This window comes from Euprymna scolopes, chromosome 20 (genome assembly GCF_053919585.1).
Source record: "Euprymna scolopes isolate OS-2025 chromosome 20, ASM5391958v1, whole genome shotgun sequence".
Classification (NCBI taxonomy): domain Eukaryota; kingdom Metazoa; phylum Mollusca; class Cephalopoda; order Sepiida; family Sepiolidae; genus Euprymna; species Euprymna scolopes.
Window position 1 is genome coordinate 65632446 of NC_136501.1, and position 22282 is coordinate 65654727.

At 32.1% G+C, this 22282-nt stretch overlaps 1 protein-coding gene across 2 annotated transcripts in view; it reads left to right on the forward strand.

Moving 5' to 3' along the window:
* The window catches only part of LOC145241457 (N-acetylneuraminate (7)9-O-acetyltransferase-like), a 166075-nt gene that overhangs the window by 60381 nt on the left and 83412 nt on the right, over positions 1-22282 (forward strand). For both annotated transcript variants that reach the window (XM_080104436.1, XM_080104435.1), the window contains exons 7-14: positions 2014-2104; positions 3124-3229; positions 4293-4417; positions 5949-6022; positions 9654-9774; positions 12951-13059; positions 13286-13375; positions 17488-17607. In XM_080104436.1, coding sequence (XP_079960562.1) covers positions 2014-2104; positions 3124-3229; positions 4293-4417; positions 5949-6022; positions 9654-9774; positions 12951-13059; positions 13286-13375; positions 17488-17607 — 836 coding nt within the window. The remainder of the gene's footprint in view (positions 1-2013; positions 2105-3123; positions 3230-4292; positions 4418-5948; positions 6023-9653; positions 9775-12950; positions 13060-13285; positions 13376-17487; positions 17608-22282) is intronic.

Sequence of the window (22282 nt, forward strand, 5' to 3'; positions counted from 1 at the left end):
TTCTATTTAAAACAGCTGTTCCAAAAGTAATGCCTCCTATCTTTTATTCTGACTAAATGAATCAGATGATTTCAAATTGAATTATGATAATTCAACTTAAGCATTTATGACCTGAAAGTTTCATCTGTATTGCTGGCAGCTGGCATTGCCCGATCATACGTTTAAACATGATATTTTAACTTATGTATTATTATAGAATCAATCCTCTATTGATTATTATATATTACAAGGAATAATTTGCCTGACAGACTAATTCGCAAAAATAAATAAATGGTTATGTCTTTCATCAAATTCGGTCTATATTTGTTGACGATATCATATTAGCTGATATTTGGGCTTGACAATGAATGCTCTGGAAAAGTCAATCCTGATTAATGTTTAGTTTTAAAATATGCAAACGAAGAAATAATTTGCAACGATTTTAAATGGTACCTTTTGTTTTATCGTAAATTGAACTCATTAATAAGAAAAATTAAAATGCTGAGGTATGCCTAGGCTTGAACAGAGGATCATTTGATCTGTAGTTGAATGCTCTGCCACTAAGCTAGATCTCAAAATTATAGTCAATTTGTTTTTTTTCAAGCAGAAATGTGCTGAAATTTTATTATCTCCCTTGCCAGTGTAACATAAAATATTCTTCTGTAAAAATTCATTTTATTTATAAGAGAAAAGTTATATTTAAGATTGGATTTTTTTGATTGTTGATATTTATTGGATGAATTCCCGTACAAAACATTTCTAAGAACACTGCCAGACATATAAATTAGCTTTGAATTGAAATTTGCAAAAGATAGGGTCAGGTGTTTCGAAAACTATGAGAAGGAACTCGCACACACATACACACAAAGTGACTTTTCTATAATAGAGATATTGATGGTGTGAGACTCTAAGAAAGCAACACCTCTCATGGATGTGCATTAGAAACGGAAATACATCATGGGATTCCTGGCAAATGTGCATTGGGAATGTTGGTGACTATGTAGAAAAATAAATTCTGGCAAACAAAAGATTACTCATTTTTATGGTACCTTCCCCAACTTCGTATATTTTTAAATTTTTGAATTTAAAAAATAGGAGGCTTTACTTTCAGCATAAACCTCATAGGATATTCGGCACTTTGGATCAACATATGCCACTTAAAAAAATATGCAGTATTATTATTATAGTTCCTTGAGAAACATGAGTTAACAAAAAACAAGTTTTTTTCTTCTGGGCAACATTGCATTTAAACACATCTGCTACGTCTAGGATGTGAACACTTTTGGATTACTATATACCATTTCTCTTCTTTTTTTTTCTTTTTTTTTTTTTCTTAGTGAGGAGTGAAAAAATCTTAGGTCTCCAGAACGCTGCTGAAATAAAATTAAAGATCTCTTTAAAACACTATTAAAAATCACCCTTTCTGGGTTTCATTCCTTCTGCTGAGAAATGATGTTGATAATGACGATATTTTGAAGAGAAGCTTAAAAAAAAATTAAATAAATTAAAAAAAAAAAAAAAAAGTTACCATCCAATAATTTTAAAAGAAAATGAAGAGTTATTTCCAGAAAATTAATGACTTGGTGTTGTCTTTCAAAATTATTACATAATAACATTAACATTACAGTGTTTTCTTTCCAAATGACATTACATTCCACCAACAAAATCTGTTCCATAGTCCTCTTAGTGGTGCACTTAGAAATTCAAGAACATTTCTATTATCATTCTTGGTTAAGGTTATGTAAGAATACACTTTTAGATTTTATGTAAATTCTTTAACCTTTCATTCTATATGGCACATTGAGAGTTTTTTATATATATATATATATATATATATATATATATATATTTCTTTTTCTCCTGGGTGAGGAGGATACCTAAAAGGTGTGTGACTAAGGAAAATCTACATTACTAGGGGAATATTTTTACCAAATTTTATGTTCTTAGGTCTAATATTCTGAAAGTTGTCTACAGACGCACTCATTTCCCAATTGTGTAGATTTAATTTTTGAAATTCTCTTTTCTTTCCCTCAGATCCAGTGAATGAAGAGAAATTATCAATCAATCGTTCGATGATTACCAACCAGCAGATTGATGATTATAACAAAGTGGCCATTCAAATATTGTACGTAACATCCACTCATTTTAATTTCTTAGATTTTCATTTTCATTGTTTACTTTCATTGTTTGCTAGCTTAAAAAATTGTGTTTTACAGACTATAACGCTTGAAATTTGCATTTCATACCAACTATAGACTTAAAAGCCTCATTCTCTATGTACTATAAAATTTAAAAGCTGCACTGTACAGACTATAGCACTTAAAATCTACAGTCTGGATGAATTATAGCACTTGAAGGCTACAGTGTATCCAGGTTATAGCTCTTAACAATTGCACTTTGCAAGACTGTAGTGCTTGACTTCGTATGGATTATAGCACTTAAAATCTGCACTCTGGATGGACCATCTACTTGAAATATGCACTTTGTACACATTATAACACTTAAAATCCGTACTCTTTGCAGACTATAGCACTTAAAAACTGCACTCTGGATGGACCATCTACTTGAAATATACATTTTGTACACACTATAACACTTAAAATCCGTACTCTTTGCAGACTATAGCACTTAAAAACTGCACTCCGTACAAACAATAAATCCTCAAAGCTGCATCCCATACAGTTTCCCATCGGCACTCTTGTTAATGTTGTCCTTCAATGAAAAATCTGATTTAATAAGATTTGTCTCCATTAATGCTCAAAATGACAATTGATATATTTTTTATATTAATTTATTTATTGCGGACTATTATTCTCATCTTTATTAGTTGTTTCACAACGTTTCGGCCAACTATTCCTTTGGCCTTCGGCAGGTGGTAACCGCGACGGATAGAAACTTTGAATCTCCTAACTGCATTCTCAGGTCAGAGGAATAGTTGGTCGAAATGTCGTGAAACAACAACTAATAAAGATGAAAATAATAGCCCGCAATAAATAAATTAATATAACTAATACTCATATCAATAATGAATTCCAATTAAAATAATATAGATATATTTTTTGTTTTTGTTATTTTCAAAATTTTTGTTTTGGTTTATTTATTATTTTTATTGGTTCATTTTTATTTTTCTTTGTTGTATTCTAGGGACCACAGTGCAGCTAATATTTGGAGCTCGTCACGGCTTGTTGGGCAAGGTTTAAAAAAAGAATCTCTTGATGGACTGCATATTCCTCGATCAGCTCTTGAATTGGTTAGTTATAAACATTTCTACTTGCTGTAATAAACTAAGAAATATTGTATCCATTACTGGAGGTAGGATAGGGATTACAGGTTCATACCTTTCCCGTAAGTATTAATGTTAATTGGCTAGTGGATCTTTTTTTTTTATTTTAGAAATTATATCTCCTAGGATTTTTGTAAATTTTTATTACAAAATTCTGTGAAGATGCACCCCTGAAGAAGGCCAGAGATTACATCATCCAAAATGTGCAAATTACACTCAAGATGAGATCGGTAGTCCGAAGAATCCAAATAATACAAACTCTTTGTATATTTGAAATACAAATGAAACTTTTTTATAAAACAAAATATTTTATAAAATGACTAGCGAGGGGTATCCGGCGTTGCCTGGGTGTTTGGAGGTGTGTGTGGTTTTAGGTACATCAAAATTCCGAGGGGGGGGTTAAAATGTTTTAGTAGGTAAGTATGAGGATCGAACCCGAACCCTTGAGGCAAAGTTGTAAATTAAAGTGTGAAAAAAAAACGTGCGATGTTAACCATTGCGTCACCGCAACATGCTGACAGAAACACGTTTTAATTTATTTAATAACTTAAATTAGCAAGTGCACGTTTTAATGACTTAATGAGGTCAACTTTTGACTGCGGGGTATCATTTAGTGCGGGAATGCTTCCCCCCCCCCCAAGACGTTGTGGGTAGGCGGAAACATTATAGGAAAAGGCCTAACCTACATGCGGCGAGCGAAAACTGTTGAATATTTATCTTCCCAAAGTCGAACAAATTAAATAGACAGGCGAGCTCCGTTGTTAACTCACTCTGAGATATTACGATTTACATGTGATATAAAAAGTTTAAAAAAGTTGTTAGGCGACCGACCGCTTCTCTGAAAAAAGCCTTTCTTGGACATACACAAAAAGCGAACATACATTTTCGCTTTTATATATATATAGATTTCTTCAATCTAACACTTTGACTCTCTTCTGATTGGCTTTTTTTCTCTCATTTAAACTGAGATTTAATAGTATGAAGAAAAAAATTTTTTTTTTTTTTAACTTACCTTATTTCTCTTTGAAAGGATGCTCAAATCTTGTTCAATATGTACTGCAATGATCACATGAACTATAATGATGGAACTTGTTGTCGGAGTCCTGATCCAGTGTCCACCTTACAACTGATCACCGCTGCAACATTTCTGGTTTTGTAAGTAATTCATTTAATTTATCATCTAAAAAATAAGTAAAGCATTAAAAACAATTACACATGAAAAAAAAATAGGATAGTTTTGGGGGCAATATTTATGGATGTATTTAGTGATGTATACATGCTTTCATTATTCATAAGTAGGGTTCTTGTCCAGAATTCCACTATATCAAAGAAAAGGTACTTGTAGAGTTTTATCAAGACATTCAAAAATGAAAATATCGAAAAAAAAAAAAGGTTATATTGTACATATTTGTTTTGGACTAAAGATCTCCGAAAAAAAATTTCATTTAATTTGATCAAGTAGTTTTTATTTTACAGCAGAAAGACACGTTTTTATGAGAGCTGTTATGAAATTTGTTGAACATGCCACGGGGAGATAACTCCAGTTAAAGCGCCGACACTCCCTCCCCATCTTTATTACTAGCTTTTCTTCCTAAAAATTTAACCTTTTGCTCGGTATCATAACCAATTGTTTTTTCGCTGTAAAATAAAAAGTACTTGATGAAATTAAGTGAAATTTTTTTTTCAGAGAACTTCGTTCCATAACAAATACATACAATATAACCTTCTTTTCAATATTTTCATTTTTAATATCTTGATTAAACTGTACAAGTACCAAAAAAATAATAAATAAAAATTTGTATGATGTACACACCCATGCAGAAGTAAAATTCCAAAAATCACAAATTGTTCAAGTAGGTTTATTTTTAACTCAGAAAATCAAATTTTATGAGTAAGTAAAATGAGACTGTCTCTTAAACAAACAAGGGCAGATAACTTCATAATATTCAAACTTAAAAAATCAGCCTTGTAATGCCTACAATTTCTCATTAATCACTTAAAGTCAGTTAAAAATGAATTTTTTTTTTTTATAAAAATAAAACTTCTTGGTCAATTTACATGATTTCTGGAATATAATCTTTTTGTTCCGACATGGTACATGCATCAAGATTTTTTTTCTAAACAACTTGTGTGTCAAGTCAAGTGTATTGTAGATTATCAGCCTTCTAATATAAAGATGTCACGCAATCTTGTGGTTCAGAGTTTGTTGACTCTTAATAGGATATTAATTTTATGTTTTATTAAAATTCTGCTCAATTATCTTCTGTAATTTATAAGGTAACTAATATTTTTCACTGATAAATAAATATATTCATAAGTTTTTCTGTTATTTTATTTTTTTTTTTGAACTGCTATATTTCCTATGTATCTCAATAAAAATAAAAACTTTTTAAAGAAATCAAGGGGAATAATTCATTTAATTCAGTAAGGGAAAATGTCTGCAGTCCATGGGTTTTCTTAGCTGGAATAAGTATTTTTAAAAAGAAAAACTAAAAACAAAATGTAAATTAAAAGATATCTGTATTAATTAAAAGTGAAAAGGAAAAACAAAAAAAAAAACAGGCTAGTCGAAATCAAGTATTGATATGCCAAATTGATTAGTTTGCATCTTACTTTCGTAATCTGGCAAGATAACATTTAGATATTGCCATTGTCTAATATAAGTTTTTTCATTTGAAATAATTAGGATCATCTCTGCAATAGCCTTATGGATTTACAGACGGAGAAAAACACGGAGAAATGGAGTTAAAGCCAGAGCTGGTGAGTGTCATTAGTTTTTAACATTTCTTGTTACTTTTGTTACGATTTAGTGACTCCATCATCAGAGAGCAAGGCAAGTGTGATGTTTGATGGGTGTTGGCGCTCATTTTCAATGCAAAGGTACATCTGTTATGAGATGCTTGACATCAGGAAGTAAATGTTGAGATGTAACTTGAAGCAGTTGTCTAGGTTTAGTATATACAGCTCTTGTATATTGTCATTGCTGATTGTTGTGGTTATTAAGCAGATCTGACTGCTGCATATAACTCACAAAGATCATGCCTCAGAATTGTCTAGCCTGCATAAAGTCTTTCCCATTTGTTGTATCTATTCATTAATCAGATTGCAAGTTTTTACCTCCAACAAAACTCAGTGGTTACATGCAAAGTTGGAAAGTTTGGCTCAGAACAAAGGAATGGGGCAGAAACAACATTGTCATTCTTATTTTATTGATTTGTGCACCTGACATTCATTTACTTGTCATCTGCATAGGCAGATGACCAGAGGATGACAAACTCCTGATGCAAACTCCTCCTGGAGTTTCACTGGAGCCTTTTTAGCCAGGTAGCTTTAACACATCATCACTCCTTGTCCCCCTATTATAGTGAGGAAAGGTTAGACTTTAGACGGTGTATAGTTGCTGATCGATGATCTAGTGTGTTGAAAATTATTGAAACCAGACTTGTTGTGAAGGCCGTTTTTAGCCTGAGGTTTGTTAGTACTGAATATTAAAGAAATAAACAAAAAAAGAACAAACAACCTTTGCAACATACATACATAATAATACATACATACATAATAATAATACATACATACATAATAATAATACATACATACATAATAATACATACATACATAATAATACATACATACATAATAATACATACATAATAATACATACATACATACATAATAATACATACATACATACATAATAATACATACATACATAATAATACATACATACATAATAATACATACATACATAATAATACATACATACATACATAATAATACATACATACATACATACATACATAATACATACATACATAATAATACATACATACATAATAATACATACATACATAATAATACATACATACATAATAATACATACATACATAATAATACATACATACATAATAATACATACATACATAATAATACATACATACATAATAATACATACATACATAATAATACATACATACATAATAATAATACATACATACATAATAATAATACATACATACATAATAATAATACATACATACATAATAATAATACATTCATACATAATAATAATACATACATACATAATAATAATACATACATACATAATAATACATACATACATACATAATAATACATACATACATACATAATAATACATACATACATAATAATACATACATACATAATAATACATACATACATAATAATACATACATACATACATAATAATACATACATACATACATAATAATACATACATACATAATAATACATACATACATACATAATAATAATACATACATACATAATAATAATACATACATATATAATAATAATACATACATAATAATCTACTCGTGCAATTTTATGTTGGTACATATATTATCACCCTCCTCACCTTTTTTAAAAGATGGTATCACCCAATTGCCGAAGATGCACTGTAATTTTTAAATTTCATCTGATGGCACTGTTTTTTAACACAAAACTTTGATTAAAATACACTTTATTGGCCTTTGATCTAGGATCAAAGTGTAGTATCTGTTTTGTTGAAAGATGGTACAATAATAATCGTAGAATTTGTGTTTGCATCGAGCATCTCTAGAATGGAAATATGTCACAAATTGTGAAGGTTTTGAAGATAAATCCCCATAACTGGATTTATTCTGAAACTACATTAATCAGAGTACTTAAGTGTGTTTCAGTTTAAACAAAAGTGATTCAACAACATCGTGGAGTGTATGTCTGACGTCCATCAATAGAAATATTTGTAAGTGCAGTAGCAGTATATAAAAGTGAAAGATATACTCGTATAATTTTTACGGGTCCCACCAGTTTACATTAATAGTGCAAGCTCTCTGAGATAGTTTTGAAATTTAAACCAATTCTTTTGATTCGGGTTCTCATAATATAAATCCATACAAGGAAAGGAAAAAAGAGACAACCAGTTTTTTTTTTTTTTTTTTTTTACTATTCAGTACATATATCCTATGGGATGCAGATAAAAATTGCATTCCAAGTAAAAATTTCTTGGCTATTCTTACGTATCAAGCAAAAATAAATATCTTCACCAAAAATTACGAAAAATTATTGATTAGAATTTTAATTAAAAATCAAATTCAGTTTTTTGCTTTTGTTGATCCACTATTGATAAGAACAGAAATATCTATACAGCAGGAGAAGATAAGTCTGTCACTTAACCAGGTTATAATGAATGACGGGTTGACAAAATATGAGAACTGATTTTTATTTTTTTATTTTTCTAGTGTTTACAAGACAATTATGAAAGTATGTTATATGTGTATATAAAATTCTTATTTCAAGTAGCGAACTTTGCAATAAAGCAGTAATAATGTGATAATAGCCAGCTAGTTATAGTATAAAATATTGTACAAATATAAATTAAGATACATTTACATAAAATAGACCTATATATGTATAAAGTGGCATATATATGTATACTAGCAGGGGTACCCGGCCTTGCCCGGATGTTTCGAGGTGTGTGTGTTCTTAAATCAAAAAGAAACACGAGGGGGGGGTAAAAATTTTTGGTAATTAAGTAGAATCAAACCCGAAGCATTGAGGCGAAGTTGGAAAATAAAATGTGAAAAACACGACACATTAACCACTCGGCCAGAAAGAATGAGTTACTGAAAGAAGTTTGAATTTATTTAAGAAGAGAATTGACAGGTGTCCGCACTAAATGACGTCAAGTAGAAGTCATAGAGTTAACATTTTGTGCGAGCGTTACAACGACCTAAGCAATAGCTATTCAGCAGTGAACATTTTCTGCGAGATAGTTTTTAATGAGGTCAATAACCCGGTTTGTTTGTTTGTTTTTACCTAACTTTGGGGAAAAAGATCTCCCCTGTTTATTAGGGGAGTGGCTCGTCTTAAAATGAAAGCAACCAACATTGACTAAACGTTACATATCTTTCTAGAGACCACTGGCCCTGGGCCAAGATTGGAATCGAGTTTCGCTTTTTTTATACCGAAAAACGAAAGCAAACATGCGGCGATCCCAAAATGTTGAATGTTTAACATTTCAAAGTCGGGCAAATTAAATAGACATGCGACCCCCCATTAAGTCAGAGATATTATCATTTAGACAGCATATAAAAAGTTTTAAAAATGAGCGACGGCCTCGAGAAGCTGCCGAAAAAAAAACCTTTTGCAGACATACACAAAAAGCAAACACATATTTTCACTTTTATATATACATACATATACACATTTTCACTTTTATATATGTAGATGTACATCTGCGACACCTACCATCCAGAGAATTTCATGAAGAACCATTCCAAATTAAATCCTCGTCTGTGGATCCCAAAAACTCATTACATTCAAAACCTCTCAGCCGTATTATCTTATTGATGTTGGTTTGTGTTTTCAGAAAATGGACCTCGTAATGGACAAGCCAATTCCCAAAACAACAGTACCGATACATGTCAAGAGATTCTTTCACATCTGGCCAAACTTGGAATTATCATGTTTTATTTTTACATTTGTGACAGGTAAGATGATTAGGTGACTTTTTTTTTTTTTCTCCTGAAAAGGGAGTTTTTGGGTTACTCTTGAATATGGTCAACCAATTTACTTTGGTTAGTTTTAAGAGATCTAAAAGGGTTCTGTTCTGGGGCTAACACTTTATTTCATTACCATTTGAATTTATATCGGAGAGCTCTTTTAAGAATAGATGTTGTTCCCTTTATGGCTGCTATCTCTATTTCGTGCTAGCTTGATCTTCCAGGGATTATTCTCAAGTATTTAAGATTTTTTTTCATTAGATTAGTTGCTCTTATCACAACTGGTATAATAATTTCTTTAAGGGAGCACATCGTTTTTAAATCATTCTTGATTCTTTTGCTGTTCGGCTCTATTAAGGCCATAGTCATTTGGGACAGTGACATCGATAATAAATGCAGTTTTTTTCAGGCTTATTCCAGACTAGACTGGGTGCCCGGCATTGCCCGGGTGTGTGTTGAGTAAAACAAAACAAAAAAAAAAAGTAGTAATAGTAGGCAGGCAGGCTCGAACCCGTGACGCAAAGGCGGAAAAGAAAGTGAAAGAAAATCTGACGTCTTAGCTGATGTCTCCATGATGTGACTGGAAGTTTGGAACATTAAAATTAGGCAAAGTCAATCCAACCAATATGATGACTTGCAAGAATTACTCTATCCCCCCCCCTTGTAGAAAAGTGCCCAGTTAATGTTTTTGACCAATTTTTCAATATTTGTCATCCGAGATATCGCGCTTCAAAATGATACTGATCTTGTGAAAATCCGTCGCCTCTGTCGAAAGTTTTAGGCAAACATACATACATACATTTAAACAGACAGGTGAGATTTATATTATAAACTAGCGGGGTGTACCCGGTGTTGCCCGGGTGTTTGGAGGTGTTTGTAGTTTTAGGTAAATCAAAACACCCGGGTGTTTGTGTTGGGGGGGGGGGGGGTTAAAATAATAAAAAAGTTTTGGTAGGTAAGTATGAAAGATCGAACCCGGACCCGAACCCTCGAATTGAAGTTGGAAATTAAAGTGTGAAAAAAAAAACCGTGCGACATTAACCACTGGGCCACCACAAAATGGAAACGTATGAATTTATTTAAATATTAAAACTTGGCAGGTGCTCGTACTTAATGAGGTCAACTTTGACTGCGGGGGCAGGACCCCCCCCCCCCCCAAGATGTTGTGGGGAAAACCAGCTCCCCATAAAAAGGGGATTGTCCAAATTGAATAACAATTGTCTGATATAAGGAGAAGCTCCACATTGATCAAAGTTTTCTCAGACATACACAAAAAGCGAACATACATACATACATACATTTTTGCTTTTATATTTATAGATTATAAGGTCTGTTTTAATAGCCTTGTCTTTTATGTATCTGCCTGCCTGTATATTTTTGTCAAAAAACACTGTCACTTTTCACTTGCTTAATGGGGTTTGTATTACTATACACATAGATTCAAAAAGTTGTCAAAAAACAAATGTATAACAAATAAATGTTATCAAAGGCAAGATAAGTTACTTTTCTACCTAATTGGATAATTTTTTTGTGTTTTTATTTAATGTAACATGTTTATTCAGCTCGAAAAATATACAGTATTCACCGATGTATTGGAAAATTTTTAAAATTGCTCCGAACTCTCTGAACATGGTAAGTTTGGAAAAATGAGTTAAAAATAAAAAAAGTATACAAAATGCTGTTAAAAACTTACAAAATATATGTCAGCCTATGTCACGGTAACATATATTGAGCGAGTGTGTATAGTAATACAAACCCGTTTAATGTTATTGCTGATGTGTGTATGCAGTGGAAATGTTATCAAAATTTCGCAACTAATTTCTTTTCATTTCTGAATTACCAAGATAAGGTATGATTGTTTGTATTATTTGGATTAATGGCACAAATATTCTCATCTTGGATGTTATTTGCACAATATTTCGATTGATGTAACCTCAGACTTTCTTCAGATTTATAAGTCCGCATGTTTGGCAAAGGTGAGGAGTTAACTCTGAACTTTTGAGTTTTCATATTTTTGCTTCAAGTTTAAAGTAAATTTACAAAAAAAATGATAAAGCCAATCAAATTGTCAGGCAAAGTGCAAAGGGATATTATTTCTAAATTATTTATGAGTAAAATTTTAATTAGATTTATTAACCCATTGTAATTTCTTAGAAACCTAAATTTACAAAACAAGAAGGTTGCCAGTGAAATATAATGTTAAATCAAATGTCTTGTGTTTGTTTTTTAATTTTTAACAAAATGTAGTTTTTTAATTTTCATATAGATATTTTTAATATATTATTATCTAGCAGCCGATATGAAATTTAGGTATTTGTATAGCTTAATCAAGACATTAAAAAATGAAAATGTCGAAAAAAGGTTATATTGTACATATCCGTTTTGGAGTGAAGATCTCAAAAAAAAAATTTCACTTAATTTGATAAGAGTAGTTTTTTTTTTTCTTTCTGTTTTTTTTTTTTTTTTTTTTTTTTTTTTTACAGCGGGAGAAAATGTTTTTATTAGAGCGTAATGAAGGTAGCCATCTTTGAATTTTTTTTAACATGCCACGGGGAGATAACTCAACTTAAAGTGCTGACATTCCCTTCCCATTTTTAATACTAGCTTTTCTTCCTAAAAATCGAAACATACAGTGTAACCTATAGGCTAAGGAGTAAGAATTTTTTTTTATTCCTTGTATAAATTTTTAAGGAATTAATAAATATCATAATTGACCTGGCCTTGGTTGTGAATTGACTTAATTTTTATTATTTTCTTGTTTTATTACCCACTTTAATATATTGAGCTTTCTTTTATATTGGTAGGTTCTAAAATTTTTTATAATTCTAGACTTTTTTTCCTCTTAAAAGCAAGCAAAACTTATAGCTCATTAATTTAGAATGAGTGCTTTATGCCAAATTGATGGTTGAATATAGTTAAATTTGTGTTCATTTTTGCATTAAATACTAATCTCTGTTAACCCCTTACTGCATCAAACAAATATATTACTGGGTTCGCTGCAGCTTATCATAACAAACATTCATGCAAAATTTCAACCAGATTGGCTCAGTAGTTTCTGATAAAATGTGGAATGGATGGGCAAACAAACCAAGAGAAATAAAATACAGATTTTCTTTCCAATTTTATTTATATATTGATATTTACTGTTTTCTTTTTCTTTTCAGAACCAATTTCTTCATGCGGGAAAATAAATATTACACTCATGTAAATTTTTTCCTACCATTTGCCTATGTTATGATTTTGGGATTCTTTTTCACGGAATCAACAGAACAGGTATGCAGCATCTTTATTAACATCTGTCGATACCATTGCATTTTGCAAGATAATTTAACCATCCTTTAATAATTTAACAAATCTCAACAACTTGAAATTTAAAAAAAAAAATCTCGAATTAATTAAAAATTGATAGATAAAACTATAGATAAATTAAGTCCTCATCACAATCTGATGTTTTTGTTGATTTTAAATTAATAAAATTATTTACTTTCTCTCATTGCAGACAAGTGTGTTGCATCGAGATCAAACAGATGAATGGAAAGGGTGGATGCAACTGATTATTTTGATTTACCATTTCACTGGCGCCAGTCAGGTAAGTCGATTCCTTATTGAACAAAATTAATATTCATCAATAGACATATCTTCCTTCTATATCAAGAAGATGTGACACAAGGTTGAAAATAGGATTTGAAAAGCCAGCACACTAGAGGAAGAGCACTGGCTTGAAAAAAATGCTTGGGCAGTACTATCTGCATTCCATTGCAGAGGTGCCTCAGGCAATCAGCATTTAACTACACTCTCTCAAGGCGTGAGAAGGCAAAGCCTGGGAGAGTAGACTTCCTGGAACTGCACAATACTATTGCTCAACTAACAGATTAAGTCACTAAAACAATGTACTTGTAGTGGCATTCACTCGGGGTGGGTTGAGCTGGTTCCAATGGTGTTAACCACATAGCGTGTCGAGGCTGTCCATCCTTGTCGATCGGCAGCAGAGTTAACGACATGATCCAGCTATTTGTGATTTCAGCATTGAACAGCGAAAACACAAGAACTGGACAGGAGTTCCATGTTTGCTTTGACTGTTGTGAGCCACGCCTTGAGTTGGTCACCTTGGCGCTTCCTCCAACCAGTGGGTGCATTGGGCACCACCAGTTTATGGCAAACTTCTCACCAGGCCAGCGCAGACTGTAGCCAACTACAAAAGTCTCCTTTTGAACAGTTTCTTCCATGCCAAGATTGTTACATCTACTGCAGATGGTTGAGTTGGGTATCTGTTCGGAGAGGCAGACGCACATACATGCGACTGGGAACCACTTCTGAATTTTAGTTCATACTTCGAAGGAAGCAGCTTCAACCTACCTAGAGTGAATGCCGCTTCAATACAGTATGATACAGTGCAGGCAGTAGTGATCGAAAACCTTAAGTTGAGGAAGGTCTTCTTTGCGCAATGGCAGATCTCATATCTATAGAGAATTGTTCTAGCCATGGCATCATAGACTCGCAACTTCATTCATCGTCTTACGTCTTGGCGAGACCAAAGTTGTTTTTTAAGACAAAGAAAAACAGTTCTAACCAGATTGATATGCATGACCAAAATGGTGGGGATGAAAGTAAATGCTTCCAAAACAGATTCTCTCTGCAAAATACCCCTACCTGATCGACTGGCTATAACACTTGATGATGAAATTGTGGAAGAAGTTGAAAACTTCAAGTATCTGACTGCCAATTTTATAGTCCCTGTACAAGTGTTCTCAACAATGGTCAAGACTTTGGGGGTCAATGGAAAATTCCTAGCTCATGTCCTTTCCCTTTTGTCGGTCAACATAATAACATAATAAATGACAGTTCACTTCTTTATAAAATTCATTTATATTAATTGCTCAATCAGTTCAAGTTATTAAACTCATACCTTCACTTTGTGGCGGTCGCTGTGCATAAGTGTTGCTATCCTATTAGATTGGAGATAATTTATCGAAGAAAAATAAAAAGATCTCTTAGCACCAAATTCAGCCTTAAAATAATTTGTTTTCAATTTTGTGGTGTTTTGTAAAAGTTGAAATATCGGATCTTACAATCACGCACGCATGCTAGCTCTTTTTAAATGCGTGCGAAAATCACAACAAACGAACCCATTATATCAAAACTAATGACTTTATTTACATGCAGTCAGTTGATGATGGCAGTGTCGAGAAAGAGAGCATCTGTATGTGGATATGTTTGGCGGTGTGACTGGCAGACATGTTTGCTTGCTTGGTTATCTCCCCTTGCTTTCTTTGTTGTCATCTCATCCATTTCACGCAATATGTCATTATTTAGCACATCCAAAAACGTGGATTTATGAGACCAAAAAATCCACCCTTGATCGCCTGTGGCGCAGTGGATAATAATAATAATACTCATCTCAATAATTAATTCCAATCAAAATAATATATATACCATTCGGTACGGATCCGACAATGGAAGATCAAATAATGAATAATAAACGTGAATTCATTAGACCAAAAAATCCAACCTTGATCGCCCTTCGGAACCCGTGGCGCAGTAGACATAGACGTTGAATCTCTACGGTTTCCAGGTGAGAATTGTCTGAAGATAGCAGTTTCAATCCTACCCAAAGCCAGCCAGAGGCTTACTTGGCCAAAACATGAGGAGACGACAACAACTATGGATGACAGTAATTGCTGAGAATGCGGTTAGGAGACTCAGAGTTCCTATCCCGTCGTGGTTACCACCTGACGAAGGCAAGAGAAATAGTTGGCCGAAACATTGTGAAACAACTAAGTAAGATGGGGATAATAGTCTGCAATAAATAAATTAATTTTCCAAAAACTCTATCAGAAATGTAAATTGATTCCTGTCTTTAATGGATTTGTGTCATTATTGTTGTAATCAGCAATCTGATTCGACCATCTGGCATTGCCCGGCTCATGTAAATTCATGTGTGCATGAATACATCCAATATTTTCCGGCATTGCCCCATCAGAATCCAACATAACCACATTCATTTGACCCTGACTATAAGTGACATTTATCAGTAAAGCTCAACAATGAGAAAAAGAAAAAAAGTTTATAATCCATTGAAGATGGTCGAGTATCGACTGAAATATTTGATTTCTTTTTTTATTTATTTAAAAATAGTCTCTTAGTACAGAATTTGTGTTAAAAATTATTTCCTATGTTTTCAATTTTGCGGTGATTTTTAAATGTAGAAATATTGGATCTGTTATAAACATAGCATTTTTAAATGTAGAAATATTGGATCTGTTATAAATATAGCATTTTTAAATGTAGAAATATTGGATCTGTTATAAATATAGCATCAGTTTTAAATTTTAATGCTTTCTTTTTAATCAGGGGTATGGAACGTTTTTTGCGCAGACCCCCTAAATGTTAAAATTTACAAAAATCTTATGTGCCTACTTTACCCTACTGCCTAGAATACAAATTACTGACAATCCTGCACACACTGATCCTTTTAAATCTTAATTTAAATGTAGAGCAATTCTTTTTTCCCCATGAAATTTTTTGTATCTGATTTTAAAAATTGTTTCTTGGGTACATATAATACTAAAATTATGAAATGTGCTATATCATTTTATTAAATTGTTAGGTGAAAGTAAAGAATAGATTCAAATTGCTGTGTGCAAATAAAATATGTTGTGTGAATAACTGTATCTGCATTTTTCCACGAGTGAGAGAAAGGTATTTAAATTGTTTTATCTTTAACAAAAATTGAGTTATAAGTAGGAAAAGAGATAATAAAATTTTTTTTTCGTTAAACGTATTTGAAAATGACATGCAAAATTCTTTTTCTGTTAGGGTCAATTTGAAAAAAGTAAATCTAGTTTGGTTCAAGTTCTGTAGAAGCACCTCCCTCCTTATCCGGTGCCAAAAAGGATTATTTCTACTGAATTTGAATTAGAATGTTCTTTTATAACTGTAATTGTAAACAAATCCTTAGTGAAGTTTGGGTTTATCTTGAAAAAAAAGTCAATCTGGTTAGATTCAAATTATCCAATTATTTGTTGTGTTGAATGGCACCATGTTGTTTTGGTCACGATAGGTGTTTTTAATCATTTGAAATTTTCTTAATCTGATATACGTATGTGAAATTGACTTGAACTTGTGAACAGTGGAATTTGTTATTTACGTTGGCTAGACAAAAGAACTACTGTATAATGTATGGATTAAGAAAGTTAACACAGACGGTGTGGTTGGGAAAAAATGTGACAAATGTATAAAAGTTCCCGGTCTCAGAAGGGAGAGTAAGAGTAGAAAATGATGAGCAAGTAACTCTCATGCTACCACCTGTAAATATAATTTGCTTGGGAAAGTGATTCTCCTCAGAACTATAATAGGAATTTATGATGGTCAATAAAATTGAATTATAATATCTGCAAAGTCTACATTAGGTATTGACAGGGAGGGTGACCATATTGAATTTGTACGTGGCGTTTTGGTTTGCATTCCTATGTTTTATTCTGGATGGAAAAATCATGTCTATCTTGCATATGAACTTGCTAAATGTTAAAATTTACAACAAAAATCCATATTCTCATGTTACTCATTGTATTGCCTAAAATATACATCCCAGAATTCATAATGATCTGTTGATTAGTTTATGAAATTATTTTTTACATAAACATTATCATTTTTTTTTTTTTTTTTTGTATAATTGTAAAACTTATTTTCTTTACTTTCTAGGTGTTACCCATCTACATGCATGTGCGAGTGTTGGTGTCTTCATACCTTTTTCTCTCTGGCTATGGTCATTTTACATACTTCTGGCAGAAAGGAGAATACGGCCTATTCAGATATTGTCAGGTAGGACATTCATTTATCCCCCACACCCTCATTTCCTTTTAAGAACATGACAGAAAAATGGAAGCTGTCTACAGTCGATCTGCCAACATTTTCAGACAATTTTTTTTTTCCTAAAAATCATTTCCTCTTTTTTCTTTTGATGTTGTCTGAATGTTTTTGTAAACTTCTTTATTTCTTAATCCATAAAAAGTAAAATATTTTCATTATACAAATATGTGGTTTATTCCAAATATTAATTTTTGCCATTTTATAATTTTAAAATAATTTCAAACTCGCATGTATATGGTGTAATCTAAAGGTCCAATTTTCACAACTGTACGCATGAAATTTTGGCAATAAAATGTTGAATGTTAACTTTCCTAGTAGTATATTGTCTGATTTATAAGCATAGCCAGAAAACTTTGCCCCCCCCCCATAATCTAATGGAATTAAATCACATGAACAAGATGGTTAGTTGACGGATCCATTTTGTGAAATTATTTGTTCATCAAATGTTTCTCTCGTGACTTGATTGTGTGGCATGTGGCTCCGTCCTGCTGAAACCACTGCAACATTAATGCCTTTCAACTGAGGCACAAAGATTTCTTAACTAATAAATGTTCTAGTGGCATTTTTCTGTATTGCTCACCATTGAGTGTTTCGTTCTGCCCATCATCACATTTGAAGACATATGGATGATTCCACCAGCCCATCAAGTTCACCAAACAATATTTTGGGATATAATGGTGTTCTGATCATAGCTTGTCGATTATCATCACTCCAATTTTGGCAATTCTGTTTACTGACATAATCATTTAACCAAAAGTTTGCTTTGTCACTAAAGAAAGTTTTGAATAGAAATTGTGGATCAATGGCAATGTTTCCTCTGGCCCATTCACTAAATGTATGATTTGAACGATGATCATTTCGCTTCAACTCCTCCACAAGTGCGAAAAGCAAGTGATTGATGCAAAATTTTCCATAAAGTCAAATGGGACAAGTTTAATTGTTGAATACATAAGTTTTCTCTTTTTTTTTTTTTTTTTTTTTTTTTTTTTTTTTTTTTTTTTTTTTTTTTCTGCTAATTTTTTTGATATGGCAAGCAATTCTCTTGGTCGCAGTAAGTAAATTGTATATTGTGGCTCCAAATGTTGTTGTTTTGGCCATTTCTCAAGCGCTTTCAGTCTCTAAATCATCATTAAGAATAGTATACCTGATAGCATAGTAAAGAATATAAGACAAAACAGAAAAAAAAAAATCACTCCTGATGAAAATCAAGAGATCAAAAGCGCTCGAGGAATGATCAAATCATCAACACAATATACAATTTACTGAGACTAAGAGTATTGCTCGCCATGTTAAAAAAAAATCATCAGAAAAATCAAAAAAGAAAAAAATTCTGTCATATTTCATTAGATATATTGGATTTGCTGCCTATATATAAATATAAATATCTCTGCTATTATATAAAAGGAACTTTGTGTGTGAAAGTTTGTTCTCCATGGACTAATAAACAGCTGGGCCAATTTTTATGAAATTTCACATGAATGTACTTTATGTGCTTGGCAGTGTTCTTAGATAGGTTTTGTATTGGAATGTCTTCTATAAGTATCAATAATCAAAATCATCCGATGGAAGGAGAAACAGGCGATTTTCACCAAAGTTAACACCTTTCACAGCCTAACATCACAAGTGCATTTGAGAAGTTTTATTACCACACAAGTCGAAAGGCCCGACATATAAAATAAACAGTAGGTTCTGATGTGACATGTTTCTGTTTAAGGCAGAATTGAAGCATAATACTTGACTTTTGCATTTTAAACTTTAATTTAAGCCATTCTATATAAAAAATAATTTTATAAAATTAACAGTAGGTTCTGTACAGTGCAATATAGACAACAATTTATTGCAGACTAAGTCACTGAAGAGAGATGTAAAACTTCCTCCTGGTGCACTGCAATGGGTCCCAAACTAGAGCAGACAATCAATCAATTTGATTGAAAAATTGGTGATTTCACCGATTTCGATGACAAAAATATGGGAGTGTAAAACATTTGATAATCATCATTTAATACCGGGCAACATCTGATCTCCCAGCTAGTGTGTGTGGGTGTGTATAATATATATATATATATATATATATATATATATATATATATATATATATATATATGGGTTTGTATTACTGTACACATAGATTCAAAAAAGTTGTCAAAAAACAAATATATAACAAATAAATGTTATCAAAAGCAAGATAAGTTACTTTTCTACCAAACTGGATATATTTTTCGTGTTTTTATTCAATGTAACATGTTTATTCAGCTCGAAAAACATAGTGTTTACCGATGTATTGGAAAATTCAAGATGGCGTCTGACTCTCTCTTTAACACGGTAAGTTTGGGAAAAGGTGTTATAAATAAAAAACTATACAAAATACTATTAAAAACCCGCCGAATATATGTCAACCTATGTCACGGTAATATATATTGAGCGAGTTTTTAACAGTATTTTATCTGGGGTTTTATTTATAACACCTTTTCCGAAACTTACCGTGTTAAAGAGAGAATCAGACGCCATCTTGAATTTTCGAATACATCGGTAAACACTGTATGTTTTTCGAGCTGAATAAACATGTTACATTGAATAAAAACACGAAAAATATATCCAGTTTGGTAGAAAAGTAACTTATCTTGTTTTTGATAACATTTATTTGTTATATATTTGTTTTTTGACAACTTTTTCGAATCTATGTGTACAGTAATACAAACCCTATATATATATATATATATATATATATATATATATATATATATATATATATAATTAGACTAGACTACTTGTGACCCATTGGGTCAGTATGTTATATTAGCTATGGAATTAATGTATGAGCGTGGCACTTGTGACGTGAAGAAAATAGGTTTTTTTTAACATAACAGATGCATTTCTATGAAATTATATTAAAATGAAAAAAAGAATATAGATAGATTTCTGTGAGTTGTTCTGTTTATACTTGTTTATTTAAAAAAAAAAAAAATGGTCAGTTAATTCTGATACCACCATCAAAAATGTTGACCACTTGTGGCCAATTCCTCGTTGTCATCCACCTCCTCAACTTTCTACCTACTTGCATTGCCCAGGCAGAGAGGTAGGCAGGGTTATGTTGTGAATTAATTCCTCCTCTGAATGACAAGATGTATGCTTGAACAATTGAAAATGTCATTACAACAAGATGGATGGCAGAAACTTCAACTTGAATTGTTTACGGAAGACAGCAGTTGGCCGACAGTTAGCCTGTTGGCAATGCAGCAAAAGGACTTATTACTTTTCTGTTTTAATTTTTTCCCCTTGAATAAATGCATGTTTGGAGAAGGTAGTCAGTCACACTAGGTGGCAATATTTTGATAATATGCATATCAAGTTTTCTGGCAATCCAATTTGTCAATGAATTGGGTGATATTGTCTGAGTTGTAGAAAAATGTCAGGTTGTTAGTATTTTGACTCCAAGGTGTCTCTTCATCAGAAGTATACTTACAAGATTACAATCACAAAAAAATCTTTTGCTGATTAGGAGGTTCGTTTCTGGAATGAATTTAGGTTCCAAGTCATTTAGTCACAGTTAAGATTTTTGAAAAATGATTTTTTTCCACCTGGGTGGAGAAAAGTAATTCTTCTAAAGTTGCAGACAACAGCAGTCTCCAAACTCGACTGAAAACTTAAACAAAATATTCTCTTAAAAAAAAAAAAAAATTTATAATTGTCACATCTTATATTATGCGATAAGGTAACTTTGCGTTATCTGTTTACCTTACTCAGAAACTGTCATTTGTTACTTATTCATTGGAATCTGCCTCCCATGTGTTTTTTTTTTGTTTTTTTTTTCTGTCATTCATTATTTCTCTCTTGATGGTTTGTCCACAACTTACATCATATTCCATTGAAAACACATTTCTATTGTTTCATGACCTAGATCATTTTTGTACAAACCTACCTCGAGTGTCACTCCACAAATCATAAGCCACCCAGGCAAGGGGAAGTCAAGGTTGAACCTTCTCTTATTCACTGCTGTTGTCAAAACAAGACTGTTAATTTCATAAAAAGTAAAAACAACATTGTTTTCAATTTGTGTCAACCTTTTTAGTATTCTGATTAATTCAACTGACCATCAGTTATGCAGATTTTCAAATATATACACTGGTATTACCAGATCAGACTATTTAACCTAAAATGCACGAAACATGTAAGCATTGGTTGATTCCTTTCTTTACAGTACATGGGTGGTGGGAATTAAAGTTCAGGTCTTGTCCTGTAATGGTTTGTTTTCAACATACGGATAACATAAAACTCTGACCAGTACGGGTTATTAACACATCTAGGGAGAATAGTTTGTTCTATTTTCATAGTGAACTGAATAGATATGTGGATAGAATTCACATCTATACTGTCTTCCTGACATTCATAAAGACAGTATTCCATTTAGACCCATTGTTAGCGCCCAAGGCTCAGCATGCTATCCTTTGAGCCGATTCCTAGTGAAGATAACCTCAATGATAGGCAAATCCTCACCATATGTCCAGAATTCAGCTCACTCTGTTGAAATAATCAATGATGCTCTCATTCATTCCAACCAGTTGGTGAACCTAGATGTAGTGAGTCTGTTCACGAAAGTTCCCACTGATGAAACTCTAAGGTGGTATGG